This window comes from Vanellus vanellus (genome assembly GCF_965231255.1).
Source record: "Vanellus vanellus genome assembly, chromosome: 2".
In the NCBI taxonomy this organism is placed as follows: Eukaryota; Metazoa; Chordata; class Aves; order Charadriiformes; family Charadriidae; genus Vanellus; species Vanellus vanellus.
In genome coordinates this window covers 3,795,994-3,808,965 of record NC_138906.1, presented here as the reverse complement: position 1 = coordinate 3,808,965, position 12,972 = coordinate 3,795,994, and the positions used below count along the sequence as shown (strand labels likewise).

Below are 12,972 nucleotides of genomic sequence, written 5' to 3'. Positions count from 1 at the left end.
ATGCCTGCAGGACCACGCTGCCTTTTTATAATAAATTCACTGTTTCTCAATTAAATTTACTTAAAAGGGTAAGAAATAAGCTGGACATACGGAGCCTTGAAGCCCTGAAGGATATTATGGGAGTCCCAACCCTGTGCTCTGACTTAAGCTATGCCATCGTCTGTGATCCCAAAAGGACCATCAATTCCCTTGCACCTCAGCACTACCAGTGCTCCACACCCTTAACGGTAATAATAACTACTGTGGTACCTGAGCCACAATTTGGTCTCAAATGAATGCCCACCTGGAATGGAAGCGAGCAATGTCATCGATATTTCTGAAGATGGTGGATTTCTGAGTGGCGACAGCTCCCGGGACATTGGGACAGGTCTCAGTGAACTTAAGGTGATGAGTTTGGAGGAACTGTAGGTCTTGAATGTAATCCTCTTCTGAGATCAACAGTTCTTGAATAAGAACGCTGAAGGGAAGATGAATATGCAAGAAGAAATCACATTATCCTTGATATGCTGAGAGACTTTTAGGCTCTAAAGTAGAGATATATGATCAGAGGAACAGAATCCCTGGAGCACATTGACTAGATCCCCTCTGACCATAAGAGGAACTTAGACACCCTGCTCATGGGGTGACACCTACCTCTACCTTACAGACATCTACTGTTAGGGCAGATAAAACAGAGCGTGAGCAACAAAAGGATATATGTAAAGACGACAGTAACAACTTCAATGCCACTTTATGCAATCAAGAAAGCAAATATCTCCATGAGAGCACACTCAGTGGTGTGCTGCACTGCGAGGGAGTAACACAAGGTGTTGAGTGCTTTTACACCCTCTTTAGGCATCGCCCTCAGAGATAGGGACCCCCAAAGTACAGGGGTACTGTAGTTTAGAATTTTGTGAAATCAGAGAGCTTCCAGACTTACATCATGTAAACCCCTCCTTTCAAATCATCCAATATGATTTAGATCGCCTGGAATGTTCCTAGGCTGAAATCAACGACAAAACCCAATCGAAGATCACAAATTACAAGTCTGAGAGAATCAAGGGTTTGCTCGATTCTGGGAAGGGGAAGGTGGCAGGACTAAGCAGAACAAAACCAGTGGCTCGGACAGGAGGGACCTAGATGCCAACATTCCTGTGAGTTCAAAAGGCAGGAAAACGCAAAGGTGCAAACACCAAATGACACGATCTCACCTTAGCTTCCTTTTATATTCGTCTTCAGAAACAAACTCTCCAGGGAACTCGGGAGCTTCTGTTGTTCCCCACTCCGGTGACAACTAAAATCCAAGAAAAAAAGAAACATTATTCTTTTAAGTTAACAGTGCTTTTTATCAATGCACACTGAGGAATATCCCTCAAGTGTTCACATTCCCTTCCAACAACTCCTAAACCAGCGAGAAATGGTTTTGCTGGAGGATGATCAGGTCTTTCAGACCCAGGCACCACTGCACACATACAGAAATACTGTCTGATCAAAACATGAAAAAGTCCAATCGTGTCAGAGACCCCTTCAACAACCTCCTCATCCATCACTCCTCGCAAAAGGGATGGCTCTGAACTGCAACAGGAACAAGTAGTTATACATGAAAAAGATCAGTCACCTTTAATTTCTTGTCCAGATAAGCTGGAGATACCCAACCCTGTCGAGAGGGGCTTGATTTTGTGGGTTTAGTCCTGACCAGCCACTTGAGAGGATGAGCTGAATCAAGGACTTCCACGTATTGGCCTTCCTTCAAAGTGATGGTCTCCCTGTCAGGCGCAGCGGGCACGTAGTCAGCTGTGACCATGTAGACGTCAAAGATCTGCAGGCATGAAGCAACAGTTATTTTGCGCTCTGAAAAAAAGAATACAGTGACACCAGCAGTGTTTAATGTTTTATTCTCCAGCGCTTGTCCGGCACAGAGAACGACTGTTTGCTTTTTGCAAGTGGAAGGCTAAGTCCCGAGGGGGCTCAGGCCATATTTTCAAAACTGTCTGAGATGTTTTTGATCTACACCGTGAAACAGTGGATTTTTCTCCCAAGGCAAAACAAACACTGGTCCTGAAAATGTCAAAATAGGTTAACATTTCCAAAGTTTTACTTTTACTTTTTTTTTTTTTAGGAAGTGCTTGAAATGGACAACCCCAATATTTCTAATTTTCACAAAATTCTCATTTTTCTCATGAAGAACTTCTCAGCAAAATTCTTCTGACCAACTCTGTCCAAGGCCACAGAAAATTAAGCTCTGACTTTCTGAAGCTCAGCCACAAAAGCAAAAGGCGCCAAATAACGGATAAGTTTTGACCACGTTGATTTGAACAACTTGTTCAAGATCGCACAGTGAGCATCAGAATTTGATACTCTATGCTCTGTGTCACAGACCCAATATTTAACTACCAAATATATCTACTAAAGTGAAGTACATCTCTAAAGGGGATGGAGATCCCTAAACCACAGGAGATTAACCATTCTAAGTAAAGTTTTCTCCTTGTGTCAAACTTGTCCATAAAGATATTGTACCTCTCCTCTGGAATCCCCATCTTCAGATTCAGAGGAGGACTCCTGAGCAATGGATGAAGGTCTGGATCGTCCATGGCGAGGAGATGCAGAGGGAGTTTTTGATTCATCGTCACTTTCTGCACCTGGCACTCGAAGCGTAGCTAAAAAGCAGAGCGACAGCAAAGTGAGAAATAAAGGTCTCCAATCTGAACATGAACTGTACCTATAATAATTTTTAATTTAATAAAAACAAATATTCCCTAGGAAGAGCATGCGTAGTATTTAGTGTGATCTGCTATTGACATTTGGTATTAAATAAGTAATTGGGATGTTTTAATACATGAGGTTGCATGCTTACTGCACGTATTGCCACTGCACTGCAAGAGTATTTGTAGGAGAGGTAACACCTCTATTTTTGCTTCAAGATAAAATTTTACTACAAGATAACCAGTATATGATACACAAACCAGGATTTTTCATTCAATTCAACAAGTCGTTGGATTTCTGCACAGCTGTGCACACAGTTTTCAGCCTCAACTTGATTTTTAAATCCCATTGTGAGCTAAAACTTGAAGATGTGGGAAGTCTTCGAAACAGGATTGCTTTCAGACTCGAGAGTGACAAATATCTGAGAAACTCGAAATACCTAAGATGTTCAAAATACACTTCCATTTTTTACAACTTGCCCTCCACTTTAAAGCTTACAGTTACTCCTCCTTATTTAAATAAACACTGTATACATAAAATAGACACTAGACATCTTAGTTTACTGTAATAGCTTTTTTCTAGTTCAAAACTGTAGATTAAGACACAGTTTGAATGGACTCTTACTAAAAATTCTTAGTCTTAAGCATTTACAAATGATCATATGCTTATGTAGGATAACTGTCTCAAAACCTGCTTCATAAAGCTCACTGGTATTTAAAGTCCAGATGATACCTAAAAAAAGACTGCGTATTTTTCTACCCTAACTAAATTGTGTTTGCCAGGTTGCTTACCCTGACTTATTTTTGCAGATACCATTTCTGAGATACGGGAGGTGAGTTTCTGGAAGAACTCTTCTGAGCCAACATCAGCTAAGGAAATAGGGCTTTTAGGTACACCTTCTCTACCAGCTTCAAGGTCTCCTGGAAAAGAGAGAATTTTCTGTTAAGCAGACAATGTCATTGGAAAGTCATCTTTTTGAAGTAACAAAAGCTTCTGTGGAAGGATGGTCCGATTTTCTTCACTTCCCCTGTGGTTAAAACTGCTTGCTTGCATTTAATCCAAATAATTCACCCTTAAACAGAGACTAGTCCAGAAAAAGTTCCAACATTCCAGACTGTTTCAAGAAAACAGGACAGAAGTAGGTGATAATCACGAAACACATAGACAACCTCAGCTGTAGATGTCAAGGGCAGGAGTAGGAGAGAGAGAATAGCTTCTCTTACCTTCTCTTGTTTCAGAGGGATGGATAGATCTGCAAAAGAAAGAGTAAAGCAGAGTTAAACGTTAAAGTAAAATTTATAGGAAGGAGAGGTAAATGAGAAACACCCCCTCCTTCTCACACCTCGCACGTGAAGGCTGGGAATACCTAAGAACTCCAGTTTGGACTACAGGTGCTGGTAGTCGATACTCACCAGGGCCATTATAAGAAATGAGAATTGGGGCACCTGACTCATACGGGCACAGAAATATTTGTGAGTCTTAGTATTTGAGCCAAATCCCATCCGAGAGTTCTCCTTATTCCTGGAGAAGACCTGGCTGCTCAGGGAGTGGGTTGCGGAACAGAGGAGTCTCCATCACCCTGGTGCTACTGGGACTTTATTCCCAGCCGATACTGAAATAAAACTATTACAGTTGGAGATATTATGTCACGGGAGTTGTAGTCTCAGTTTTCAGTGAACTAATGCTCAACAATTTCCAGCAGTCTCATCAGGAAACCAAAGACTGGAGAACATGCAGGTGCTGTGGTCCTACCAAGAGATCTGCTCCCACCACACCAGGACGCTCATGTGTTGGGGAAGCAAGCTGACTACTGGTACTGCAGTGGTTTTGAGGTCCAAAGAGACCCCTGCTACACTGACAGATTTTACCAGTACCAAATTAATTCCCGGCAGCAGGAAAGGGGCAGGAGACTACGTTGTCAACACTGAGTGAAAATGGCTTCACAGACGCGAGGAACTGCCAGCGTTTGCTTGCATCTGGTGAAGAGTTTCCCAAGACTACAGCTCTGTCAAAACGCCAATAACCTGAAGTCAACATCTCTGTTATTCCTGTGCTTTTTGGAGGCGGGATATAAATTTTCAGTGCACCAGCTGATCTGCCTTAATCCTCTGTTAGTCCATGGGAAGCAGGAGGAAGTTCGCTCCACTTGATACGTGATAAACTGTCTATCACTAAGTACGGCTAACCGAGCCTGGGCACACCCTGGGGAGAGGTTGCAGTTGGAATAGCTGAATTCACACTGTAGCTTTCTTCACTTTTTTCATACTCCAGAAGAAGCCTGGTCAAGCCTTCTGGGCGGGACATATTCTAGAAGCTAACGTGTGTTCAGGAGGATACCACTTTTCAGACCGTATCTGCCTGCTATCCAAGCCAAGAATGGCAAATTGAGGATGTTATTCTTCAGGTTCATTTGTAAACAAGAAGTTTGTGAGCAGACCCTCTGCATCTACTTCTTTTTCTGTGTAGCATCAGTGTATTTCAGTGTTGGCAAGTAACAGCCAGACCTTCAACCTGTGAATCTTTTTGGCATTCTGCTTAGGAGATGAAAAAGTAGCAAGAGTTTTATATGACCTACCCAATTTTTATTTATATTTGTCCTTGTTCCTATCCTCCCTGATAACCAAGCGTAAGTGGCTGACGTTGTCTGGAATATTCATAGCACTTTCCATCCCAGAACCTCAAACTATTCTAATTGTGGTGCTGAGACACGAATATAAGATGTTAAAGTGAACAATTCCTAAAAGTGACTCAGGGGAATTTCTGCTGGGTGGTACCTGCACTGCTCCCCTTCAGCATGGGTGGGCAACCACTTACCCCAGTGTGGTCATGATGGCTTCTGACACCATCACGCGCTCTTGGGTCAGAACTTCAGCCTCTTTCACTGCAAGATTAGGGATTATCATTAGGGGACAGAAGGCAGAGAATGTTCTTTTTACGTATTTAATGTAGGCACATTTTCTAGACGTGGATTACTGGGAACACTGGAATACTGAATCTGACCTGTTAGCAGGTCCTGACCCGGGATACACACTCCCACTCATATGATGGAAATACTTTACTCCTTTCCCAGTTCACACAGATTTTGGGGTTGCCTCATTTCTCTACGATGCTCAAGCTATGCTCCTGTAGCTCTTGGTACAGTAAAAACGTGGGATGCAAGGAAGGGTAACAGAAAAGTGAAGTCCTTCACAGTGCTACCCTACTCCCAGCCTGTATTTGCTTATCCTGCCTCTTACTGAAGGGCTTATGCCAGGAGAGGCCCTGGAAAGCTCTGCCAAAGGGGAATCAGATACCTTTCGCTGCCTTCAGGTAATTCTACAATGCAAAATACCTCAGTAGAGTGAAGCACTCAATTTTTTAAATGGTGACTTTTTCTAGTTACTTTGCATTGCCTTTCCACCTTTCTTTTTCCTTTGAGCTTAATTTGGTTGTTTCTTAGACTTGTCTTCTGTTTATACAGAAAAGATGTTGCTGTTAATCCAACCTACGGTCAGAAATCGGAAACATCATAGAAGTAATATAAACATTTGCAAGGCAAGCTAATTCATTAACACATTTTTTTCAGTTATGATTTGATTAATTTCCTTATCAGTCACACTTGTTTTTCTCTTAAGCACTGTATGAAAGGGAACGTGGAGAACGTGTCTGTATTGTAAGAAATATTTACCATCCACAACTTCCAGGGTGGCAGTGCAGATGGACTGACCGGCCTTGTTGGTAGCAATGCACGTATAAGCTCCACTGTACTTCTTTTTAACATCCAACAGAATTAAACTGTGATGCATATTTGAACTGGCCAGTTTATATCCAGGCGTGTCTGGTTTGATCCACAGGATGTCCTCCCGAGATGACTCTTTCAGCCAAGTAATAGTTGGTGGTGGATGTCCTAAAGGAAAACAAATGCAATGAGCTTTTATTTTCCTAATGGTGTTCCTTCCTTACAATTATGAGCCATGCTGTCAATAAACGCTATTTTGAACTGTTTCCTGATACTTTTCCAACAATAACAGGAATAATATATAATAAAGGAACATAAACCTCTCTGCAGCACACTCATAAGGAATTTAAACCTTTTTCATAAAACCAAACCTGTTAATCAACACATCTTCATAAGACTAATAAGTTTTATTATCCCTGTTTTTACATACAGGAAAACGGAGGTGAAGATGAGTAAGATACTTTTCTGTAAAGCACATAAAGTCTCTTGCAAAGTTGGGAGTAGAGTCCCAGACTTCAGAGACGGGAGATGAGGTTAAAATGACTCAGGCCAGCGAGAGCCTAGAATGTGTCATGAAGTTCTGCAATGTAAGTGTTTTGCAGAGAGGGAAGGCATCCACCCACTTACCTTCAACTTTTACAGATAATGTGATGCTTGCACCTTTTTTCACCTTTTTATTTGTAAACCTTTCTAGGAACCTTGGTGGTATCAGCTGCCCGTGGGAATCTGAAAACAACATTATTGATGAAACATGGTGACATCTTCTGTGTCAGTTTACTGAAAAATTCCTAGGGATTCTGTTATCACTCGCTATAGCTTCTCACCTGTTTCTGATGGCTCTTCTTTCTCATCAGGATCTGTAACACAAGAAGAAAAAAACAAAATGACATACAAATAACTTTCTGTCCATGAGTTGAAGAAAAAAAATAAAGAGTGACTCCAGGTGATTACCCCTTACAGCAGATATTCACAGAATTGATGTTAGAATGATTTATAAGAGACCCTCAGTTTCAGTAATATGAACCATTAAAGTTAACGAGGTTGGGCAGGAATAAAATGTATGTTTATGAGACGACAGTCAGACCCTAGAGAAGTGACATGTCTCATCTTCAGGGGACACAGTAAATGTACAGGTGAACCAAGATTAAAGCACGTAATCTTTTGTCTACAGACTTCCCCACCTCCCTTGACTCACCTTGGTAGGCTTTCTCAAGAAAAATAACTCTATAAAACAGAAAGAGCCACTGGAATTGCCAAAACCAATCCAATACCTACCTTTGACTACCAGCCTGGCCGAAGAATACGCAGAACCAGCAGAGTTGATGACAAATATTGAGTACTGGCCAGAATCTGCCTTAGTGACATCACGAATTTCCAGCGAGTGGAATTCCTGTTTATCAGTCTTCAGGATGCGATCTGAGGCCTTTAACGGCTGTCCATTTTTGAACCAATAGAGACGAGGCTGTGGGTACCCTGCACGGAGCAGTTACAGACACGGAGAACAGAACGCATTGGCAACATCGATTTGGGAGCACCTCCAACCAGGCAGATCCTTCTGAGCAGCCAAAGAGTCCTCAGCTCTGCTCAGGGCTGCTCTTTTAAAGTTTTACCCAATTAGGAATGGCTGCAAATTCATGAAATTCTATCTATTTGGTAAAATTCTATCCCGTCTCTTCAGTTTCTGGCACTCCCCATACTGACTGCCTATGCAAATGCCTTCCAGGTTGGAAAGGTGATTTGCAACATACACAAAGAGAAAAGTCAGAGCCCAAACAGTTCCTATCATTTTTATAGGCAGCAATCAGAGAGAACAGGAGATTCCCTACCTCTCCCTACAGTCAGTCTGTCAACAGACAGACAGACAGACAGTCAACACCAGGAGGATGTTTTTGCAGTTTTTAGGTTGTAGCAGCAACTGCCTCGTAAAGTAAGGCAAGCCCAGGACTGTTTAATTCACTAAAGACAATACAGGACACTGTCACTATCTATTTTTTTATTTTATTTTATTCCTTATCGCACCTCCATAACTAATGTGCTCAGAGAATTACAGGACTCACTTTTCAGAAGCACATGCCTGTAATTACGCCTGTAGACATGGACACAGAGACACTTAATCTGCCTGAGTCTGCTGCAAAAGTCATCGTTCATCAATCAGCACATACACGTTCTTCTAGCTGGTCTGTCCAAACGTGGTGCAAGATGCACAGATTGGGGTCACGGCTGCAGAAGAGCACTTTGGAAAACCTTGTCCAGCACTTCCACCTGGAACAACTGACAGAGCTGTGGGCTCTGCTTACCTTTCACCTTCAGGTGAAATTTAGCCAGGGATGCTCCAGGTGCAACATGAATATCGTGGAGCTCATCGAAGATCTGGGGCAATTGCTCTTCCTCAGTGGTAGATTCCTCCTGCTCTCGGCTAAGAAGCAATTAGATTACAAAAAGAAAATTGGCAAGCCAGAAAAGAGTTAGGAATTGGAATCACCTATTTTAGATTAATTCATTCTGTTGGGTTTAGAATCATAGAATCACAGAATGGTTTCTGTTGGAAGGGACCTTAAAGACCACCTTGTTCCAACCCCCCTGCCCTGGGCAGGGACACCTCCCACCAGACCAGGTTGCTCCAAGCCGCCTTGAACACCTCCAGGGATGGGCGGCCTCAACAACTTCTCCGGGCAACCTGCGCCAGGGGTTCACCACCTTCACAGTCAAGAATTTCTTTCTAATATCTCATCTAAATCTCCTCTCTTTCAGTTTAAAACCATTACACCTCATCCTATCACTCCCCTACCTGATCAAGAGTCCTGCCCCAGCTTTCCTGGAGCCCCTTTAGGGACTGGAAGGGGCTATAAGGTCTCCCCAGAGCCTTCTCTTCTCCAGGCTGAACAACCCCAACTCTCTCAGCCCGTCCTCATAGGCTTCAGACTTTTATCGTCATGACAACAGATTCAGCACCATATGACATGAAAAATACTGGAGTGATACCATGAAGAAGTATCTAGGCTAGCCTGCGGGCAGCCGGAGCAAGTTTACACACATGATAAACGTCCAGCTGCTGCAGTTATTGCATCTCAGCTGGTCTGGCTGATTCTTTAGGACATGAAACTGGCCCTGCCAGATATAGCAAAAACAGTCTTGATGTAAATATAAATATTGATCTTAGCACATCAGAAGTTAGAAAGAGCTGGAGTTCAATATTTTACCTTGAAATATATTCTTTGGCGCTGTAGTAAGAAGATGTCTCTGTTGCATCTGCTGCTGTCTCATAGTCGGTGCTGGTCACTGTTAGATGTAAAAAAGAGGTGTTTTCTATAATCTGAGCTTTGAAACTATTTTTTCTTACTATAATTACAGTTTTCCTACTAATTTGAGTGACCGGCAGTTTGATTTCGCACTGCTGCTGCACACCTTTGCATTATAGAAAACACCTCTGTTTATCTGAGAAGCTTTTTTCTGAGCTTTGCCTTGGGGTCGGCAAAACCCAACTGAACCCAAGAGGTTTGCAAGCAAAACATTTTTTGGGCAACTCATACATTTGTTTTAATGTAAATGGTGTTTTTCTTGAAAAAAAATTTACCCGCCTTTCAGCAGGACCCTTTCTCTTGTTTTTTCTACAGTGATTTTGAGACTTACAGTCCACTCGAAGCTCCGCCTTGGTTGAAGCGACTCCCATGTTGTTTTCAGCGAGGCAACGGTAAACACCCATGTCAGCGGGGACCACGGCTGTGATGATCAGCTGATGGCACCCTTCCTGGTCCTCGTTGATCATGTAATGATCGTTTTCTTCAATAGCTTTCCCATCCTTGAACCAGCGAACCGTGGGGAGCGGTTTGCCAACGACAATGCAGTCGAAGCTGACTGGGTATCCGTCCTGCACCTCTTGGTTTTGGAGCTCAGTCATGAACATGGGAGCTAAAGTCAGGGTATTTAGGAGAGAAGAGAGGAAAAATTTGGCTGCGTTAAAAGATGTATTTTAAGAGCACTGCTGCCCAGTGCCTGAAGACTTCTGGTTTCTAGTTTTTTCAATTGCAGAGAGATTTCCTTTCTCTATGAAAACAGTCAAAAAGAAACTCCCTGACAAACACTATGAAGATATTCCACAACGCCATAAGCATTGCAATAGCACAGCCGCAAACTATACATTGCCTCTGTTCCTCTCCTTGCCAAAATATCTTTTATTCCTCAGGACTGTTCTGAAAACTGTTTCACTGATTTAAGGATAATAATCACAGCATTTATGGCCCTGTTATTGTAGTAGGGGACATTTCTATTGTGAAAAGCAGCTTTGTAGATAAGTCAATACCTTGCAGCCCTCTCCTTCATCACTAACCTCCCTCCTCTCCTTCAACATGAAAAAGAATAAAAAGTTCATCAGTTTTTCAAGCACTGCCATTTCCAGGGAAATATCTGCATCAAATTAAATATAAAGGCTCTTTGGAAGTTATTAATGAATGAAAAGATAACATTCTGACCTCCTCCACCTGTCTTCTCCAAAGAATAAACAGGTTCGCTTCACCTACCTGTATCAGAAGTCAGCAAAGGTGGTGGAGGTCTCACTACTGGTGGTGCAAACTTCCCATGGGTGGGTGGTGTTGCTTTCCCAATACGCAATTCAATTTTTTTAGGGCCTTGTTCCAAAATGTCGATCTCCACGGGAATTCCCAGAGCACCAAACATCTCTCTGAATCGAGTGGCGGCAGTTTTTGCTTCAGACAAGATTTCAAACTTGATGTAGATGTACTGGTCGTCCTCACGATATGTCTGATGGTCGACCACCTCTATGTCCCCTTCATCTGCACTGACAAAGAGCTCTTCCTCCACGTCAGATATCTCGGTTGAGATCTTGGCCCTGAAGAGCCTATGAAGTCTCCTTCCTGCTTTACGGAAAGCATCATCCAGCTCACTGCCCGATGAGCTCTCTGTCTCACTGTCAGTGCTTGGTTTAACCTGCTTCTCCTTACGAAGAACTTGAGGTTCCTCAGTGCCAATAGCCACCTTAGCACTGTGTGAAACCTTGCCAAATTTATTGGATGCCTCACAGGTGTATTTACCGGCATCTTTCCTGTCCAGGCCAGTGATAATCAAAGAACAGGTCCCATCACTGTAATTGTCTATGTGATAGTACCGACCGTCTGAAAGCTCTTCCCCATCTTTCAGCCAACGGACTTTCATGTCAGTTTTGCTGTGGGCCACGCACTCAAGGTGAAGAGTGCTTCCAGGTTCACCAGAGAAATCTTTGAAGGTCTCAGTAAACACTGGGCACTCTTGTTGCTTGATCTCTTTCCTGACTTTGTAGCCTTTGAAGGCAGCCTGGATCTTCACAGCGGCCTTGTTCATGGAAGGATCATCTAAATCTGGTATTTCTGGTTCATCTGGCTGAGCAGCTGGGGCAGCCACAACAGTCTCCACACTGGATTTCTCCCACTGTTTCCATAATTTGTCTGTGGAGATGGACTGGACCTTGCTAGTAACACTGACACTTGTCTTCCCAGCTTTCTTGAGGTAGTTCACCAGGGAAGGAGTCCCAGCTCTAGACTCATCATCTGAGCTTGTGAAAGAGAAATCTGCTTCTCCCGTCCTAGCCAGCTCATCACACGTGGAGTACTCCTCTGAGTAATAGTGAGACATCTCTGCTTCCTCCCTCCTCAACTTCTGAAGCTTCTCGTCCTCTTCAGGCACCTCACTGATGGAATCCAAGGTGGGCTCCCGGCTCATCCGGCGTTTCTTGGCCAGGGCTTCCCACAGGAGGTGAAGGTCTCCCTCCTGAGCAGCCTCAGGGGGCAAGCTGGGCTGGACATGGCCATCCACCAGCTCTTCTGGTTGCCTTGCGGGAGGTGCTTCCCTGGAGATCTCTTTTAGCATTGCCACCGTGGGAACTGAGGAGAATTAAGTTGATAAGATTTTAGAAGTCTGTGAGTAAGCTCTGAGAAAGCACATGGAAATGTTATCCCAAAGCCTGGCCAGGGGACTATCAGTGGCATTTAACCAAGCGTTCTGTTCAGAACAAAATGTGAATTTAATATAACTGGAAATGGTCCTGGGCACTTTGTTCTAGGTAACCCTGCTTTGAGCAGAAAGGTGGACTACACTATCTTCAGAGGTCCTTGCCAAACGCAACTATCCTGTGATTCTACACATGCACTTAAAACATGGCCAAACAACATATTCATTTTTTTTATTCTTCGCACATTTGAACACAATAAATACATTTCTGACGTTTTTAAATGTTGGAGTTGATGAATACCAAGTCAAGACTGTCAGTGGAGCCTGGAAAGCTGTTCAGCCTCACCCTATTTTACAGCTACACAGGGTTTCACTGACTGTCTTGAACAGATCCCCACTGGCTATGATGGGAGCTGAGACTCCCACGTCACATGGCGACACTTGCCTCTTTAGATGTGTCTAAGTCTGAAGGTTGTGACTCACCCTCTTGCTTCAACATGGTGCCCAGTGACATCTGAGATGCTCCAGGCTGTCTGGGGCATCCACATGTGGCTCTCAGATACAACACAGGACCTATGAGTGTTCTGGGTCCCTCGGGAAGAAGGAGGTGGAGGCCAGGAGTGATATTCTCA

The 12,972-nt window shown here is 43.3% G+C and overlaps 1 protein-coding gene across 10 annotated transcripts in view; it reads right to left on the bottom strand.

The window, feature by feature from the left end:
- OBSCN (obscurin, cytoskeletal calmodulin and titin-interacting RhoGEF) overlaps positions 1 to 12,972 on the bottom strand; it is a 209,400-nt gene that overhangs the window by 62,960 nt on the left and 133,468 nt on the right. For all 10 annotated transcript variants that reach the window (XM_082480089.1, XM_082480091.1, XM_082480092.1 and 7 more), the window contains 15 exons: positions 10,918 to 12,273; positions 10,031 to 10,309; positions 9,601 to 9,679; positions 8,698 to 8,816; positions 7,676 to 7,873; positions 7,225 to 7,257; positions 7,028 to 7,126; positions 6,350 to 6,568; positions 5,497 to 5,563; positions 3,906 to 3,934; positions 3,474 to 3,602; positions 2,497 to 2,636; positions 1,598 to 1,798; positions 1,191 to 1,273; positions 284 to 457 (listed from right to left, as the gene is read on the bottom strand). In XM_082480089.1, coding sequence (XP_082336215.1) covers positions 284 to 457; positions 1,191 to 1,273; positions 1,598 to 1,798; positions 2,497 to 2,636; positions 3,474 to 3,602; positions 3,906 to 3,934; positions 5,497 to 5,563; positions 6,350 to 6,568; positions 7,028 to 7,126; positions 7,225 to 7,257; positions 7,676 to 7,873; positions 8,698 to 8,816; positions 9,601 to 9,679; positions 10,031 to 10,309; positions 10,918 to 12,273 — 3,205 coding nt within the window. The remainder of the gene's footprint in view (positions 1 to 283; positions 458 to 1,190; positions 1,274 to 1,597; positions 1,799 to 2,496; positions 2,637 to 3,473; positions 3,603 to 3,905; positions 3,935 to 5,496; positions 5,564 to 6,349; positions 6,569 to 7,027; positions 7,127 to 7,224; positions 7,258 to 7,675; positions 7,874 to 8,697; positions 8,817 to 9,600; positions 9,680 to 10,030; positions 10,310 to 10,917; positions 12,274 to 12,972) is intronic.